We start from the raw sequence: 18305 nt of genomic DNA on the forward strand, positions 1-18305 counted from the left end.
GGGGAGGTTGCAGTGAGCCAAGACCAGGCCACTGCACTTCCGCCTGGGCGACAGAGCGACACTCTGTCTCAAAAAAGAGAAAAAGAAAATAGTTTGTGTTTCGGGGCCTCTCACTTCTCCAGCGTCCCCGATACGCCCGGGGATTGCAGAGAACCCACACCTATTCGTAGATTATGAGTAGGAGCAAATTAATGATTTATAGTCTTCTGGAAGTTTTTTTTTTTTTTTTTAAACATAAAAAGAGTGGGGAGTTGAAAGTAATGCTGTTTTTTCCAGGCACTCCCGGGGACCCAGCGCGGCGAAGCCTGCCAGGATCGCGGGCGACCGGCGGCGGCTCCGGTTCCCCCGTCCGGGCCCGGCTTGGGTTACGCTCTGGGTGGGGGCTCCGCAGCGGCTCCCTAGTTAGGGGGCGCCCCGGTGGGCTCCAGCTTTAGGGGTCGCTGGAGCGGCTCTGGCATCACCTCGGAGTTGACGAAGCGGGAAGAGCCCCGCGCCAGTGCTGCCCCTACAGAGCTCTCAGCGAGGGGTGGAGGTGAGGTTACCCCCAGCCCCTACCCCCGCCTTCCCCTCCGGCGCCCGCGGAGAGGACTGGGGTCTGCGGGGAGGGGTTGTGCCGTGAGCGGGCGGGTTCCGGAGGCTCCGAGGTGGGGCGGGGCCCGAGCCGGAGTCTAGAGTCCCTGCGGCGGGTGCGGGAAGGAAAGACGGGTGGCGCGACCCTCTGTCCCCGCCCCGGGGGCGGAGCCCAGGTCCCAGCCTGCGGAGCGCGAGACCCGCCGAAATCCGCCGGAGGCTACCTGTGCCGCTCCTGCAGCCCTGCACCGGGATCTGGGGAGACCCGCCCCCCGCCCCACCGGTGCTGCGGCCCTCGGCCCCAGCGCAGGTGCTGGTGGGGCTTCTCTGTCCCTTTCACCCCAGGCGCATCCGCTGCGACGGCCATGGCGCGAGGAGACGCCCCGCGGGACAGGTGAGTGGGCCCGGGTGGGTGCGGACCGGGACCCAAGTGACCGGGGGCGTTGCAGACCCGCTCCCTAGAGGCGCTCCGAGGCGCAGAGAAGACCGGATCGAACTACAATTCCCATCAGCCGACTCCCTCTGCCGCCAGAGCTGGGGTGATGGGGGTTGTAGTCCGCTCCGGAGGGGGCGGCCTGGGAGGCGGGAGGGCCCGCGGAGGCGGGTGCGTCCTCGGGGTGACCTTCCCACCGATCCCCACAGCTACCACCTGGTCGGGATCAGCTTCTTCATCCTGGGGCTGGGCACCCTCCTTCCCTGGAACTTCTTCATCACCGCCATCCCGGTGAGACTCCTGGCGGCGTGGCAGCCTCGTGGCCGCAGCCAGCACCCTTTGGGATGAGGTTTACCGGGCGCTTCCTCACCGCGCACCTGTGACCCCTCGTTGAGCTCATTTATGGGCTGAAGCTCGGAGCCACAGAGAGGGCAATGCTTCCCGCATGACTAGGAAAGCAGAACTTCAGGAATGTCCACATCTCAGAGGGCCAAGGCCACCAGCCCACAGGGTCTGGAATGAGCAAAGGCGCTGCCCACCCACCTCCTCTATGTGTCGTTATTCCTGAGTCAGTCACCCCAAAAGTCGGTTATCAAACGTTTGATTTTCTTTGGAATACCATGAATTTTACTCATTCATGCATTCATTCGTTCAACAAACGTTTAATGTGCACCTACTGTGGAGAAGGCACTGGGGACACAGGAGGAAACAGCAGGGAGTGTCTTCAGGGAAGGCAGAAATATGGGGTTTGCATTGTCTTTGGGACCGGGTTATTCATCTGTATTCACTGCAACAACTTTGCAAATGCCTCTTGGGTACTGGCTCTGTGCTGGGCCCTGGAAACCCAGAGATGAATCAGCCCCTGGTCTTGAGAGCAAGAGGGGCCAAAGAGCTATTAATAATGTAACATGATGCGCGACATTCCAGGCTTACAGCAGAGTGCAGTGGGTCCCCAGGGGAGGGAGAAAGTTTCTTCTGCTTCGTGGAAGAGATTTGTAAATTGGGAGTAGGGTAGGCAGAGTGCATATGGAGGGGCGTGGTCAGTAGGGCATTCCAGGTGGAGGTGACAGCCACGCCAGGCGGAGATGACAGCCACGCCCAAGGCAAACAGGCAAGAGAGGATCAGCCTGTTTAGAGAGAGATCCAGAGCCAGGGCTGCCTGGAGCTTAGCTGGATGGAGCAGAAGATGGGGCACAAAGGGAGACTGGGATCTGATTCTGAAGGGCTGTTCTATTTGGGGCTTTGCCCTGCAGGCAGTAGGTAGGAATGAAGCGGGGTGTTGAGGAGTGAGGAGGTTAAGCAGAGGAGTGGCAGGCTATGTGCTCCAGAGAGAATGCAGTTGGTCAGCACCTAGGCCAAAGCCTGGCTGACAGTAGGTGCTCAATAAATACCCCTGGAATGAATGAATCTAGCAGCTGCTGCACGAGTGGGGATGGGGGCTGGAACCAGGGCGCTGAAGAGAAGGGGCTGTCCAAGGCTGGATCAAGGCTTATGCTGGGGGCTCTTAATGCTTGGGCTGTGTCTCAGACTTCAGCCATTTAACTCAGTGCACATTCATGGAGCCCCGACTGTGTGCCAGGCGCTGGGGACAGAACAAGGACATGGCAGACAAGTCCCTGCAGACAGTAGAAAGCAATCACAAGTGAGGGGGAAGGCAGTGGGGGAAGGCTGAGAGGTGCTGACCCTCCGTCACCTCCCCACCTGGCAGTACTTCCAGGCGCGACTGGTCGGGGCCAGCAACAGCACAACCAGGATCCTGGGCACCAACCACACAGGCCCGGAGGATGCCTTCAACTTCAACAATTGGGTGACGCTGCTGTCCCAGCTGCCCCTGCTGCTCTTCACCCTTCTCAACTCCTTCCTGTACCAGTGGTGAGAGGCCTGCCCTGGCTCCTGTGCCCCCTGCCAACGCAGCTTCATTGAGGCCTTCCCCCGTGCCCCCCGTCCCCTAGCCCTACTGCCCAGCCCTTCCCCAGCCCCCTCTGGCCTGGGCCCCACTGATCCACTCTGCCCCCTTCTGAGCAGCATCCCGGAGACGGTGCGCATTCTGGGCAGCCTGCTGGCCATACTGCTGCTCTTTGCCCTGACGGCAACGTTGGTCAAAGTGGACATGAGCCCCGGACCCTTCTTCTCCATCACCATGGCCTCCGTCTGCTTCATCAACTGTGAGCACCTTCACCCCCTCCCCAGCCAGCCCATGCAGGGCTTCAGCCTGGCCTCATTACTGAAAGGGCCCAGCATATCTGAGAAGGGAAGACAGCATCATGGTCACTCATATCCCTGGTAAAGAAACTGAGGCCCAGAGGGAGGGGAAGAGTCACTTGTCTGGTGACCTAGGAGCAGGCTTCCTGGTCGACAGCCCCACAAACCAATGGCTGCACCTCAGAAAAGGACTGAATGGCGGGTGTTGCCCCAGAGTGCCCAGAGTCCCTAGGGAAGCTCACACCTGTGCAACCTTGTCCAGAGTCCCCTGTGCATCCTGCCGACACCTCCTCCAGGGAGCCCCTGAGTCCTGCCTAGTTGAGCAGCAGCCCCCATCCCTGTCTTCCACAGCCTTCAGTGCAGTCCTACAGGGCAGCCTCTTCGGGCAGCTGGGCACCATGCCCTCCACCTACAGCACTCTCTTCCTCAGCGGCCAGGGCCTGGCTGGGATCTTTGCTGCCCTTGCCATGCTCCTGTCCATGGCCAGTGAGTGCACTTGGGTGGCTGGAGGGCTGGGGCGGCATCTGAGGTTTGGGGAACAGAGAGGGCATGTGAGAGCAAGACACCTGGGTTCTGGGTGAAGATGGAGGTAAGAGGGTGATATGGAAATGGGGATTGGGTCTGGGGCTAGGGAGTGGGGCTCATGGGCCCTGCAGTGAGGAGTAATAACCAAGCGAGGACTGGGTTAACTCAGAGACAGGGGCAGGATTCCTGGGGCCAGTACTGGCATGCGGCAGCAGGTTGAAGTTGAAGGATGAGGGGATGGGTTTGGGATTCAGATAGTCTTGGATTTGAATCTGCTTCACCGCTTACCAGCTAGGGGCACTGGACAAGGCTTGTCACCGCTCTGTGCTAGTTTCCCCACCTACGTGATCGTTCTAGCTCCCTGCTCAGATTATAATGAGCATGCAATAAGAGAAGGCTCCTGGCACATAGTATGTGCTCAACAAAAATGACATGTAGGGGAAAGTGGGAAAAGGGCAGGGCTGCCCTGGGGCCCTGTACAAGATTCCCATTTTCAGTGAAGGGAGGCTGGGAGTGGGTCTGAGAAGTCCACAATGGGAAGTGGGACAAGAGTTGGAAGCCCCGTGGGAGCTGGTGGGACCAGGTGCCTCTTCTGCAGCTGAAGTTTCTCCGCAGGTGGCGTGGACGCCCAGACCTCCGCCCTGGGGTACTTTATCACGCCCTGTGTGGGCATCCTCATGTCCATCATGTGTTACCTGAGCCTGCCTCACCTGGTGAGCCTGCTGTTGGGCTCGAGGCCCCACCTTAAAGCATCTTGGATAGAGTCCTGAGTCTGAGACCCTGAGAGAGGCCAGGGGAGGTGGAGGAGACCTGGCCTCAGCCCTGACCCCCAGAGAAGACACTGAGGGACCCCAGCCTCCAGGCCAATGATGTGGGCAGGGATCCAGACACCTCAGGCAAGCCAGGCAGGCCCAACACTTTCCTGTCCTTCTACAGAAGTTTGCCCGCTACTACCTGGCCAATAAACCATCCCAGGCCCAAGCTCAGGAGCTGGAGACCAAAGCTGAGCTCCTCCAGTCTGGTAAGCCCTGAGAGCCACCTCCCCTGGGAAGCCATTCCCTCTGTTCCCAGCCAGAGCCCACCCCTAGTAGCCTTGTGCAAACCGGAAGATCATGAAGGGAAGTTGGTAGGATTAAAGTCATCCTTGCTGTTGTTTGGGCCTCAGTTTCCACCTCTATAAAATGAGGAGGCAATAGAGCTTCCATGCATGCAAACTTTGGATCCAAAGACCTCTGAATTTGAGTACTGGTTTCACAACGTCTCAGCTGTGTGGCCTGAGACAAACCACTTAGCCACTGCAGCCCTCTGAACCTCAATGTGTCATTTGTAAAGCAACGATAATGAGATAATCCATCTAAGGTGCTTTGCTCATCGCCCGACCCATGCATGCGCTTCCTGGTAGCTATGCATGTTTCCATCATGAATTCGCTTCGCCTGCAGCCTGGGCTGGAGGAAGGGCACTTGTTTTTTTTGGGGGGGCGGGGGGAAGGGGGTGCGGTTTGTTGTTATTTTGAGGCAGCATCTCACTCTGTCACCTGGGCTGCACTGCAGCGCAATCACAACTCAACTGCAGCCTCGACTTCCTGGGCTCAAGTGATCCGCCTCAGTCTCCCGAGTAGCTGGGACTATAGGTGCAGGCTCCCATGCCTGGCTAATTTTTGTATTTTTGTAGAAATGGGGATTTACCATGTTGCCCAGGCTGGTCTCGAACTCTTGGGCTCAAGCAATCTGCCCACCTCAGCCTCCCAAAGTGTGGGGATTACTGGCGTGAACTACCATGCCCAGCGGAGGATCACTTGTTTTAACTGCTGGGAATCTCCCTTCGTTGGGCCTGGCTGTCGGGAAACCTGGGTCACAAGCATGACCCCTCGCCCCTCCCCCCAGATGAGAACGGGATTCCCAATAGTCCCCAGAAGGTAGCTCTGACCCTGGATCTTGACCTGGAGAAGGAGCCGGAATCAGAGCCAGATGAGCCCCAGAAGTCAGGAAAACCTTCAGTCTTCGTTGTCTTCCAGAAGGTTTGGCTTGGATATAGCCCCAACCACCATCCCTGGGGAATAATGGGGTTCACATTGTCTCCCCCAAGGTCATAGGGTCATAGTGGGTCAGGGACACAGCTGGGCCAGACCCCAAGTGTCCTGCTCCCAGATGGGGCTTGGGCAAGAGGGTGGGGCCCTGGGACTGCCCTGCCTGCTCACACCCCTGCCTCTGGCTCCCAGATCTGGCTGACAGCGCTGTGCCTTGTGTTGGTCTTCACAGTCACCCTGTCCGTCTTCCCCGCCATCACAGCTATGGTGACCAGCTCCACCAGTCCCGGGAAGTGGAGTGAGTGTCGGAGTGGAGAAGACAGCAGGGTGGGGGGTACAAAGGGGAGAGGACGGGAGAGGGGAATTGGGGACCAGTATGAGCTGCAGCCCTTTCCCTCCCAGGTCAGTTCTTCAACCCCATCTGCTGCTTCCTCCTCTTCAACATCATGGACTGGCTGGGACGGAGCCTGACCTCTTACTTCCTGTGGGTAAGCACACCAGGGCTGGGTGATCTGATGTTTTAGGAAGCAGTTTGGGATCCGAGGTCTTGAAAGAGCATGGAGGTGATTTTCCAGTAGTCCAAGTGGCCTGGCAGTGGAACCACTGGCCAAGCGGCAGGGAGCACCTGGGCCCTGGAGGTGTGCAGGCCAGGGCTTGCACCGTGAGCTCCTTGAAAGCAAAAGTCACGTCCAGCTGACCTCTGTGTCCCCAGCATGCAGCCTTCGCTGCTCAGAGAATGTTACATGGAGGTTCCTGCACCAGGTGAGGGACTGAGCAAGAGCCTTAGGTTTGGGGTTGGTTTTAGCCATGGTGCTGTGTCTTTAAATGAAATCTTCCAAAGAGACAATACATAAAGCAGGTGAAAGAGGAGCTGGTCTCATCCAAGTCAGGACAGGAGCTGATCTACCGCTTCCGATCCCACTCAGAAACCCCATCTGCCCCCAGGGGGTTCTGGGAACCACCAGGGGATGCTCTGAGGAACCGAGTATGTAAACTGTAAATGCTGTGGAGAGCACAAGCTGGAGCCTGGGAGAGGTAGAGGTGAGCCCCAGGCCGGTCCCTGATTGCTGGGTGGCCTTGGCCCAGGCCCCAGCGCTGGGTCCTCCCTCACTGGCTCACAGCGTAGGTCAGGTCAGAGGAGGTCAGGGGGTGACAGATGGGTCTATCCTATGGGTGGGCCAGGCGTGGTGGCTCATGCCTATAATCCTAGCACTTTGGGGCCGGACGCAGTAGCTCACGCCTGTAATCCCAGCACTTTGGGAGGCCGAGGTGGGTGGATCACGAGGTCAGGAGTTCGAGGCCAGCCTGGCCAACCTGGTGAAACCCCATATCTACTAAAAAGATAACAATTAACTAGGCGTGGTGGTACATGTAATCCCAGGGAGGCAGAAGCTGCAGTGAGCCGAGATCGCACCACTGCTCTCCAGCCTGGGAGACACAGCGAGACTGTGTCTCAAAAAAAAAAAAAAAAAAAAAAACCTAAAATTCGAGCACTTTCGGAGGCCAAGGCAAGAGGATGGCTTGAGCTGAAGCTCAGGAGTTCAAAACCAGCCTGGGCAACACAGTGAGACCTTGTCTGTACACACACACACACACACACACACACACACACACACACACAAATTTTTAATGAAAAAAAGAGGCTGGGTGTGGTGGCTCACGCCTATAATCCCAGCACTTTGGGAGGCCGAGGCGGGTGGATCACTTGAGGTCAGAAGTTCGAGACCAGCCTGGCCAACATGATGAAACCCCCGTCTCTACTAAAAATACAAAACTTATCTGGGCATGGTGGCGGTGGGTGCCTATAGTCCCAGCTACTCAGGAGGCTGAGGCAGGACGATTTCTTGAACCCAGGAGGTGGAGGTTGCAGTGAGCTGAGATCAGGGCCACTGCACTCCAGCCTGGGCAACAGAGTGAGACTCCATCTAAAAAAAAGAAAAAAAATAAAAAGTACTCTATGGGTGTCCTGAGATGCCCTGGAGCAGAGACCTGGGTCCAGGGACCACACTGACCCCAGCCTCTGCCACAGCCAGATGAGGACAGCCGGCTGCTGCCCCTGCTGGTCTGCCTGCGGTTCCTGTTCGTGCCCCTCTTCATGCTGTGCCACGTGCCCCAGAGGTCCCGGCTGCCCACCCTCTTCCCACAGGATGCCTACTTCATCACCTTCATGCTGCTGTTTGCCATTTCTAATGGCTACCTGGTGTCCCTCACCATGTGCTTGGCGCCCAGGTCCGGGGGAATGGGGTGGGGTAGGGGACTGGGAGTGGGGAGGTGGGTTCAGTCTTTGGGAAGGGACTGCCTTCGAGGGAGGGATGGCCCATCTTGCTTCTGGCCAGCCCAACCTTAGCTGTCTGCAGGCCTTGCTGGCGCCCCTTGCCTGGCCAGCCCTTAACTGCAGGGGAGAGGAGAACTGGGCTAGTGAGGTACCTGCCCAGCAAAGTAGCCCAGGCACTGGTTCTGGGGCCTCCTCAATGGGCCTCAGTTTCCCCATCTGTAAAAAAAAAATGGGCTGAACTGTCATTCCTCAGGGCCGATCTAGCTGTAAAATTCTCAGTTGAAGGAGAGCTAAGGTTTTTTTTTTTTTTTTTTTTTTTTTTTTTTGAGACGGAGTCTCGCTCTGTCGCCCAGGCTGGAGAGCTAAGGTTTTGACGAAAAACAAGGTTCATGGGCTATTTCCTCAAGGGGCAATGGAGTGGCGAATCCAGAGAAAATGAAGCTGGCAGGGCAGACAGGTTGGGAGCACTGTGGAAAGGGCAGGCTGTGGAATCTGGAATCCCATCATGTTGGACCCAGAGGCCCTGAGAGACATCCTTATCCAGCAGCCTCATTTACAGACCAGGAAACAGGCCCAGAAAGACGGGGCCAGTTTTGGTGACAGAGCCCAGACTGGATGGGCAGCGGGTGGTGGAGCTGGGTCTAGGTTTGGACCCAGCGTTTTCTAAGAGCTCCTGTTCCCGGGTGTTCTAGGCAGGTGCTGCCACACGAGAGGGAGGTGGCTGGCGCCCTCATGACCTTCTTCCTGGCCCTGGGACTTTCCTGTGGAGCCTCCCTCTCCTTCCTCTTCAAGGCGCTTCTCTGAAGTGGCCCCTCCGGGCTCTTTGGCAGCCTCTTCTCAACGTCTCCTTCTGAAGCTGAGATCCAGCCCAGGGCGAATGGCGAGCTTGGCTTAGGCCTCTGCTGGGTGGAGGCCTCTGGGCCTGGGGCTACCAGCAGGGGGCAGGAGCTGCTCTTCATCCACTTGGAGTGCTGCGGGGAAGAATTCATCACCGGTCATTCTAACCCTCACCCAGGAATGGGGGTGACTTGCACAAGACCTCATGGAAAGGGTGATGTCTAGAGAAGAGAGGGTGCAGGGCATGGCCGCTCCCCACCACCAGGTCTGCATTTGTTCATCATCACCAGGAGCAGAGGCAACCAGAGGGTTCAGAGTGGGAGGTGGGGCCAGCCCAGGGCAGGAGCTCCTCGTCCTCCCAGGCCTCAGCGACCCAGGGTAAAAGGTGCCAGGGAAGTTGGGGGGACCTGGAAGAAGAAACAGGTGTTGAGGACCTGAGAGTGCTCAAAGGGCCAGGCTCAGCCTCAAGCAGTGTTTTCATTGCCAACACTTACTGTCCCCACTCCACAGAGCCCAGCTGGGCCTGGGCCCCAGAGCCACAGCTAGCCTGCATGTGTGCACTGCACTTTACAGTTTGCAAACCTCTTCCATACCCACTCTCTCACCGAAGCCTAATTGAGGCCCTTGAAAGGAGCTGGGCAAGGATTGTGCTTCCCCCATTATACAGGTGAGGAAACTGAGTCCTGGGGAAAGTGACTGGTCCGTGGTAGAGCCGGGATCCAACCCCATCTCCCTCCTCCCTGTAGGTGCTGTTCTTCCTGCCCAACACCTGTTTCTGTTTTCCTCAAGGGGTTCGGGGCAGGAGCCCTGGGCACTTACTCCCCCTTTTTGCTGTTTCTCCTTCGGACCCTGCTCTTGGGTCTAATAACAACCCCATTTATTTGTATGATGCGTTCACCAAGTCTTTATTTCCGAAGTGCTGTTGGCTCTATTGGCCTCAGTGAACTGGGTGGGGTTGGAAAGATTGTACCCCATTGACAGGTGGGATGACTGAGGCCCCGAGAGGGGTAGGGATTGGTGGTCATCTCTGTGCTGGGTCCTCTGGACCACATGATAGCTGGGGGGTACTGACCTGCAAGGAACTCTGAGCTCCTGGGCAGAGCACCTGGTTAGATGGACAACTATTGCTCTCCCCCTTCATGAGTCCCTGGGCTCTCACTGGCATCCTCTGCCTCCCCAGGGTCGCTTCTCCTCAGAAATCTGGCCTTAGAGAGGCAGTCAGTGTGGGCAGGGCTTTGGCGACCCCATCAGTTCTACAGAGGATGAAGGAAAGTCTGCTTCACCACACACCTGTACTACCCTGCCCATCCCAGAGAAAAGCAACGGTTTTCTGCCCACCTGCCATTGTGAACATTCACTGAACACCTATTAGATATCGGATGCTCAGCCAGCATAGGGTACCTGCTCAGAAGCCAGGGGCTCTTGGCATCAAAGAGGAAGATGGGCAAGATATGACCTTGGTTGCTGAAATAAGCCACAGGGTAGACCCCAAGTAAGGATTCATTCCTTCAAGCACTGTTCACAGGCAGCTGCCCCGGCCAGGCCCTGCCTAGGCTGGAGACTCTGAAACAAAGGAGACAGTCCCCACTCCTAAGGCCACGGGAAGCCAAATGTAACTTGTGATACGTCTTGTGAGGGCCCTGCAGAAGCATGTCGAGGGAGCCACTGATTCCACCTGAGAAGTCAGGCAGTCATTCTGGAGGAGGTATTTCCCCAGCTGGGCCCTGAGGGATGAATATGAGTTTGCTAGTCTGAGGTGGAGGAAGGGCAGAAGCAGAGAAGCCACAGAGGAGTTGATCCCGGCAGTCCAGTGGGGAGGTGATGGGGCCTAGACAGTGGCTTCCAGAGGAGGACTGATACAGGAGATGAGGGAGGCTGCCTCTATGGAGGCCAGCTAACCTCGTGGACAAGTGCACGCATGCTGACCCAGAGTCCTGGGTTCAAATTGGCCCTTTTCTTTATGACCTGCCTGAGCTGGAGTCCTGGAGTGAGGTTGGAGCTAGAGTACCACCTCTGATGATATTAGGGAAACGGTTATTGGAGTCCTAGGAGTCTCTCGCAAGACCACTAGGCCTAGCTGTGCTGTTTGACTGGGACTGTTGGGGGCAGGACCCCAATACTTGCTGGGTCCCCTTCTCCTTCTCTACCTTCAGAGGAGAGGACAACTGTTGTCCATTGTACCTAAAAGCTCCCTAGAAGCCGGGCACGGTGGCTCATGTAATCCCAGCACTTTGGGAGGCCGAGGCGGGCAGATCACCTGAGGTTGGGAGTTCGAGACCAGCCTGACCAACATGGAGAAATCCCATCTCTACTAAAAATACAAAATTAGCCAGGTGTGGTGGCACATGCCTGTAATCCCAGTACTTGGGAGATTGAAGCAGGAGAATCACTTGAACCCAGGAGGCAGAGGTTGCAGTGAGCCGAGATCGCACCATTGTGCTCCAGCCCGGGCAATAGGAGTGAAACTCCATCTCAAAACAAAACAAAAGCTCCCCAGACCTGCCAGATCCACCTGGGACCAAGAAGGCAGACACCCACCTGCCCACCTCACAGGCCAGACAGTCCCAGGAAACCCACTAGGGCCACCCGTCACCCAGAGCAAGCCCAGTGGAGGGTGGGGCCCAAAAAGAGGACACTTACCCCTCAGGTGTCCTTATGATGTCACAACCTGGGATTCCGTCTTCCCATCCTCCTTCCCAGTAGACCCAGCACAAGTTTATCTGCTCAGGATGCAGGGGCTTTGATGTTGGAAACATTCTTGGACTGGTTGGCTACACCTGCCTGCCCCTCACCTGACACCTAGTCCCCAGCTACTGCTGCCTCCCCACCCTGTCAGAGCTCTGCCGACAGCGCCTAGTCCCCAGCTACTGCTGCCTCCCCACCCTGTCACAGCTCTGCCGACAGGCCCGGATTCCCGCAGACGCAGCCATTTTCCATCAGCAAACACTTGCACTGCACAGGGCACTGAGCTGGGCTCAGTGGAGAGATATCTTTACCCTCAAGTTGCTGACCCTTTTATGGAAGAGGAGACTGGTGGTTGGAATTCTACTACGTGAGGCCAGGCATGGTGGCTCACGCCTGTAATCCCAGCACCTTGAGAGGCCAAGGCGGGCGGATCACTTGAGGTCAGGAGTTTGAGACCACCCTGGCTAACATGGTGAAACCTGGTCTATATTTTAAAAATACAGGGCACAGGGCGGAAGCAGAGGGGCGCAGGGCGGAAGCAGAGACGTTGGCGGCGTGAAGCTCAGGAGTATACATCAGAGGAAGCCAAAAGCCAGCTGGAATAGTTCCTGAATACAGTTTTAATCTTGTTTGCAATTATTTCAAAGGGGAGAAATCATCTGGATCAGAATTAAGATGCTCTGGTTTCAAGGAAATAGCATGCAACTTGCCAGGTCCACCTTTGGACTCTTCCTGAGAAATTGCTCTGCGTCTGAGACAACTCTGCCTGTGCTGACCTTATTCACAAAGGACCCACGCCCCCTTTGTGGTGAAGCCAAGGAAGTACTCAAGCCCTATAAAAACAGGGTAATATAATACAGTGTGGCTTTTATGTATGTGGAATGAATATAGATGTGGTATAAAGTATCTGCCTGGATCCTTTCTTTAGGAAAAGAGATTAAATGATTTTTCATTTAAAAAAAATACAAAAATTAGCCAGGAGCGGTGATGGGCGCCTGTAATCCCAGCTACCCGGGAGGCTGAGGCAGGAGAATCACTGGAACCCAGGAGGCGGAGGCTGCAGTCAGCCAGGATTCTGCCACTGCACACCAGCCTGGGTGACAGAGCAAGACCATCTCAAAAATAAAAAATAAAAAATAAAAATAATTCCACTACATGAAAAGCATTTGACATTTGTGATCTGCTTTTCCACCTGCCTCAAAATGCCACATGATGTCAGAGTTTGGCCCCTTTTGAGTGGCCCCAGAGGCCTCCCTACCTAACCCTCACACCCTGCTTTGTATGGAAATGACATCTCTGGCCAGGGCTGACTGGACCAGGGCCGGGGTCTGAGCCATGGCAGCCACCTACTGACTGGCCAGCAGCCTATGAGGTGGCCTGGTCCAGGTTCCCTGAAGAGAAGAACCAATCAGATCATCTCTCTTGGGAGAATGAAGCCACAATATGAGTGGGGGTTGTCTCGAGGTTACTGGCACATTAGAAGGAATAGGTCATAGGCAGGGTCAAGGTCACAGGCAGGGTCATCAACATAATAGAAAGGGGCATTGCTTTGTGGTCACTAGAGTCATCATGATATCCTAGATGGAGCCAGATGACATCCTTGTTCTTCTTGCTCTTTCTTTCTTCTCAAGGTATCTTGAACAAACTACTGTTGACTGAGGTCACCTGGCTGGATGCCCCCTTTTTTTTTTTGTTGAGATAGAGTCTTGCTCCATCACCCAGGCTTGAGTGCAGAGGCACAATCTCAGCTCACTGCCACCTCCGCCTCCTGGGTTCAAGTTATTCTCCTGTCTCAGCCTCCTGAGTAACTGGGATTACAGATAAGTGCCATGATGCCTGGCTAATTTTATCATATTTTTAGTACAGACGGGGTTTCACCATGTTGGTCAGGCTGGTCTTGAACTCCTGACCTCAAGTGATCTGCCCGCTTTGGCCTCCCAAAGTGTTGGAATTACAGGCGTGAGCCACTGCACCTGGCCTGGACTCCCTTTCCATTGCAGCCCCAGAGTTTGTGAAGCAGAAGCCCTGGGCACTACCCCATTTTACAGATGAATAAACTGAGGTTCCATGGAGCTCAATATTAATAGAATGTAAGCAAAAGTAGTAAAACAGACAGCTCCAAGGGCCTGTGCCTTTGAAAAAAAAACAAAACAAAACAAAAAATGAGCGACTGTTGGAACCACCTTTGTTGGAACTCTGGAAAATAATCAAACATTTACAACAACCCCAAGCAAGTGCTGAATCAAGAAAGTGGCAACTTAAAAATAATGAGAGTTTTGCAGTGTTTTACCTGCCCTTGCTCCATTTCCCTTCTGGGTTAGTGGTGGTGTGAAGATGACATTCCCAATGTGGGACCCTAGCCTTTGGTTCTCAAGGGAGCAAAGCAGACTTTGTTCTCAAAGGATTGTATCTATCAGTTCCGACCTGTCTGGGGACTACCTAAAGAACTGATGCCAGTTCTTTAGGCATGTCTGATGTCTGATGCCAGACATTCGCTTTTGTTTTGCCTAACTCTGAAATCTCTCAGGATGGAAAAGCTTCTACTTAGAGGACAGTTCTCCAAAACACTGAAAGGCGAATTAACAAACCCCTGCTGTCCAGAGCAAAGATTACAGTTTACATGAACAACAGACAAGCTGAAAGGTTGTAAGGAAAAGCTGGGGAGAGATTCTTTGGGGAACTGAAAAGCTCCCTTAAATATCAGGGAATTTAGAAAGCCATATACATGCAGGGCAAGATGCATGCTCAGAAAAGACTCAAGAAGTCCAGGCGTGGTGGCTCACACCTGTAATCCCAGCACTTTGGGAGGCCAAGGCAGGAGGGTCTCTTGAGGCCAGGAGTTTGAGACCAGCCTGGGCAACATAGCAAGACTCCGTCTCTACAAAAATAAAAATAAAATAGCAGGGCACATGATGGTACATGCCTGTAGTCTTAGGTGCTTGGAAGGCTGAGTCAGGAGAATCATTTGAGGCCAGGAGTTCAAGCCTGCAGCGAGTTGTGACTGCACTACTGCACTTCAGTCTGGGCAACATAACAAGATCCTATCTTTTAAAAAAAGGCAGGCAGGCCGGGCGCGGTGGCTCAAGCCTGTAATCCCAGCACTTTGGGAGGCCGAGGCGGGTGGATCACGAGGTCAGGAGATCGAGACTATCCTGGCTAACATGGTGAAACCCCGTCTCTACTAAAAATACAAAAAAAAAAAAAACTAGCCGGGCGTGGTGGCGGGCGCCTGTAGTCTCAGCTACTTGGGAGGCTGAGGCGGTAGAATGGCGTGAACCCGGGAGGCGGAGCTTGCAGTGAGCCGAGATCACGCCACTGCACTCCAGCCTGGGAGACACAGCGAGACTCCGTCTCAAAAAAAAATAAAAAAAAATAAAAAAAATAAAAAAAATAAAAAAAGGCAGGCATTAATGGAGGAAATGAGGAACGAAAAGATACGAGACGTAGAAAACAAATAGCAAAATGGCACAAGTAAGTCTTTCCTTATCAGTAATTACTTTTTTTTATTTTTACTTTTTATAAACAGAGTCTCACTCTGTTGCTCAGGCTGGAGTACAGTAGTGTGATCTTGGCCCACTGCAACCTCTGCTTTCTGGGTTCAAGCAAATTCCTCTGCTCCAGCTTCCCGAGTAGCTGGGACAAGTGTGCACCACCACACCCGGCTAATTTTTGTATTTTTATTAGTGACGGGGTTTCACCATGCTGGTCAGGCTGGTCTTGAACTCCTGGCCTCAAGTGATCTGCCCGTCTTGGCTTCCCAAAGTGCTGGGATTACAGGTGTGAGCCACTGTGCCTGGCCTCAGTAATTACTTTAAATGGAATTGACTCAACTCTCCAATTAAAAGGCAAGATTATCAGAATGGATTTAAAACAAAATTTTTTTTTTAGAGGCAGGATCTCACTATGTTGCCCAGGCTGGTCTCAAACTCCTAGAGCTCAAGCAGTCCTCCTTCCTCAGCCTCCCAAAGTGCTGGGATTATAGGTATAAATCACCGTGCATGGCCGAAGAATGGATTTTTTAAAAATGTAATTCGACTGGGGCTGGGCGCCGTGGCTCATGCCTGTAATCCCAGCACTTAATTTTTCTTTTTTTTTTTTTTTTTTGAGACGGAGTCTCGCTCTGTCACCCAGGCTGGAGTGCAGTGGTGTGATCTTGCCTAACGGCAAGCTCCGCCTCCCGGGTTCACGCCATTCTCCTGCCTCAGCCTCCCGAGTAGCTGGGACTACAGGCCCCCACCACCACCCCCAGCTAATTTTTTAGTAGAGTCGGGGTTTCACTGTGTTAGCCAGGATGGTCTCTCTAACCTGACCTTGTTGATCCGCCCACCTCGGCCTCCCAAAGTGCTGGGATTACAGGCATGAGCCACGGCGCCCGGCCTGATTTTTTTTTTTTGAGACGGAGTCTCACACTGTCACCCAGGCTAGAGTACAGTAGTGTGATCTCTGCTCACTACAACCTCCACTTCCCGGGTTCACAAGATTCTTCTGCCTCAGCCTCCCGAGTACCTGGGATTTAAAGGCACACACTACCATACCTGGCTAATTTTTTGTATTTTTAGTAGAGACAGGGTTTCACTATGTTGGCCAGACTGGTCTCGAACTCCTGACCTTGTGATCCACCCACCTCCACCTCCTAAAGTGCTGGGATTACAGGCCTGAGCCACTGCACCCAGCCCACTTACTAAGTTCACTGTCTTATATGGGTGCGGTGCCCCAAAACAATTTTAATAGTAACATCAAAGATCACTGATCACAGGACACCATAACAGATATAATAATAATGAAAGAGCTTGAACTATTGGATGAATTACCAAAATGTGGCACCAAGACAGGAAGTGAGCACATGGTGTTGGAAAAATGGCACCAACAGACTTGCTCAACACAGGGTTGCCACAAACCTTCAATCTGTAAAAAAAATATGCAATTATCTGTGACATGCAATAACCCAAAGTGCAATAAAGCGAGGTATGCCTGGCCGGGTGTGGTGGCTCACGCCTGTAATCCCAACACTTTGGGAGGCGGAGGCGGGCGTATCACGAGGTCAGGAGATCGAGACCATACTGGCTAACACGGTGAAAACTACTAAAAATACAAAAAAAAAAAAATAGCTGGGTGTGGTGGCGGGTGCCTGTAGTCCCAGCTACACAGGAGGCTGAGGCAGGAGAATGGCGTGAACTCGGGAGGCAGAGCTTGCAGTGAGTTGAGATCGCACCACTGCACTCCAGCCTGGGCAACAGAGCGAGACTTCGTCTCAAAAAAAAAAAAAAAAAAAAAAAAGAAGTGAGGTATGCCTTTACCCAGAAGTAAAAAGGACTATAAGAGAATACTATGAATAATTGTATGCTAACAAGTCAGATGAAATGGACAAATTCCTGGAAACACACAAACTACCAAAATGGATGCAAGAAGAAACAGGAAATCTGAACAGACCTATAACAAGTAACCAGATTTAATCTGTAATCAAAAACCTCCCAACAAAGAAAATCCCAGGACCAGATGGCTTCACAAGTGAATTCTACCAGTCACTTGAAGAATTAACATCAATCCGGCCAGTCGTGGTGGCTCACGCCCGTAATCCCAGCACTTTGGGAGGCTGACAAGCGCAGATCACCTGAGATCAAGAGTTTGAGACCAGCCTGGCCAACATGGTGAAACCCAGTTTCTAGTAAAAATACAAAAATTAGCGGGGCGTGGTGGTGCACACCTATAATCCCAGCTACTCTGGAGGCTGAGACAGGAGAATCTCTGGAACCCAGGAGGCAGAGGTTGCAGTGAGCTGAGATCATGCCACTGCACTCCAGCCTGGGTGACAGAGCAAGACTCTGTCGCAAACAAAACAAAAAGAATTAACAACAATTCCTACATGAGGGTAGTGTGCGAAATAAAAAGAAAAAAGAAATTTACAACAACCCTCAAACTCTTCCATAAAGTAGAAGAAAAACACTTTACAACTCATTCTATGTGACCTGAGGCCAAAGTAACATACAGACCATTCCAAGAAAACTACAGACCGTATCTTATATGAATATAGATGCAAGAATCCTCCACAAAGCACTAGCAAACCTAACCCAGCAATATATTATCAGAATTACACACCATGACCAAGTAGGAATTATTCCAGAAATGCAAGATTGTTTAACATACGAAAATCAATCAATGTGGCACTGTGGCTCACCCTGTAATCCCAGCACTTTGGGAGGCTGAAGCAGGTGGATCACTTGAGGTCAGGAGTTCGAGATCAGCCTAGTCAACATGGTGAAATCTGTCTCTACTGAAAATACAAAAAAAAAAATTAGCTGGTTGTGGTGATGCACGCCTGTAATCCCAGCTACTCCGGAGGCTGAGGCACAAGAATTACTTGAACCCAGGAAGCAGAGTTTGCCGTGAGCCAAGCTTGCTCCACTGCACTCCAGCCTGGGCAACAGAGCAAGACTGTCTCAAAAAAAGAAAAAGAAAATCAATCAATGTAATACACCACATTAACAGAATGAAGGGGAAACACAACATGATCACCTCAACTTATGAACAAAAACGTGACAAAATCCAACACGCTTTCAAGATAAAAAGCATGTGTCAAAGTCCAACACTCGTTCAAGATAAAAAGCATGTGTCAAAGTCCAACACACGTTCAAGATAAAAATGCTGAATAAACAAGGAATAGATGGAAACTTCCTCAACTTGATAAAGGGCATTTATGAAAAATCCACAAATAACATTATACTTAATGGCGAAAGACCTAAAGCCTTCCCCC

The 18305-nt window shown here is 53.2% G+C and overlaps 1 protein-coding gene and 1 long non-coding RNA gene across 10 annotated transcripts in view; one reads left to right on the plus strand and one right to left on the minus strand.

Moving 5' to 3' along the window:
* On the plus strand, window positions 1–9755 carry SLC29A2 (solute carrier family 29 member 2). 8 transcript variants are annotated; one of them, XM_077962132.1, is made up of 14 exons: window positions 26–177; window positions 277–532; window positions 916–964; window positions 1213–1294; window positions 2712–2875; window positions 3029–3168; window positions 3557–3691; window positions 4346–4443; window positions 4667–4751; window positions 5615–5748; window positions 5950–6055; window positions 6160–6245; window positions 7787–7986; window positions 8725–9755. In XM_077962132.1, exons 3-14 carry the CDS (start codon window positions 936–938, stop codon window positions 8834–8836), a joined length of 1371 nt encoding a protein of 456 aa, XP_077818258.1. In that variant the 5' UTR covers window positions 26–177; window positions 277–532; window positions 916–935; the 3' UTR covers window positions 8837–9755. The 8 variants fall into 8 exon arrangements, with proteins under 8 accessions (XP_077818256.1, XP_077818258.1, XP_077818259.1 ...); XM_077962133.1 differs by having other exon boundaries at window positions 91–183; window positions 881–964; XM_077962130.1 differs by lacking the exon at window positions 8725–9755 and having other exon boundaries at window positions 1–177; window positions 7787–8241.
* The window catches only part of LOC106993188 (uncharacterized), a 23545-nt gene continuing 14103 nt past the window's right edge, over window positions 8864–18305 (minus strand). The window contains exons 3-5 of one of the 2 annotated variants that reach the window (XR_013403535.1): window positions 17730–17825; window positions 11510–11589; window positions 8864–9003 (exon numbers count right to left, since the gene is read on the minus strand). This is a non-coding gene — a long non-coding RNA (uncharacterized LOC106993188). Of the gene's footprint in view, window positions 9004–11509; window positions 11608–17729; window positions 17826–18305 lie in introns of both variants that reach the window. The other variant, XR_013403536.1, reaches the window with a different exon arrangement.

This window comes from Macaca mulatta, chromosome 14 (assembly GCF_049350105.2).
Source record: "Macaca mulatta isolate MMU2019108-1 chromosome 14, T2T-MMU8v2.0, whole genome shotgun sequence".
Classification (NCBI taxonomy): domain Eukaryota; kingdom Metazoa; phylum Chordata; class Mammalia; order Primates; family Cercopithecidae; genus Macaca; species Macaca mulatta.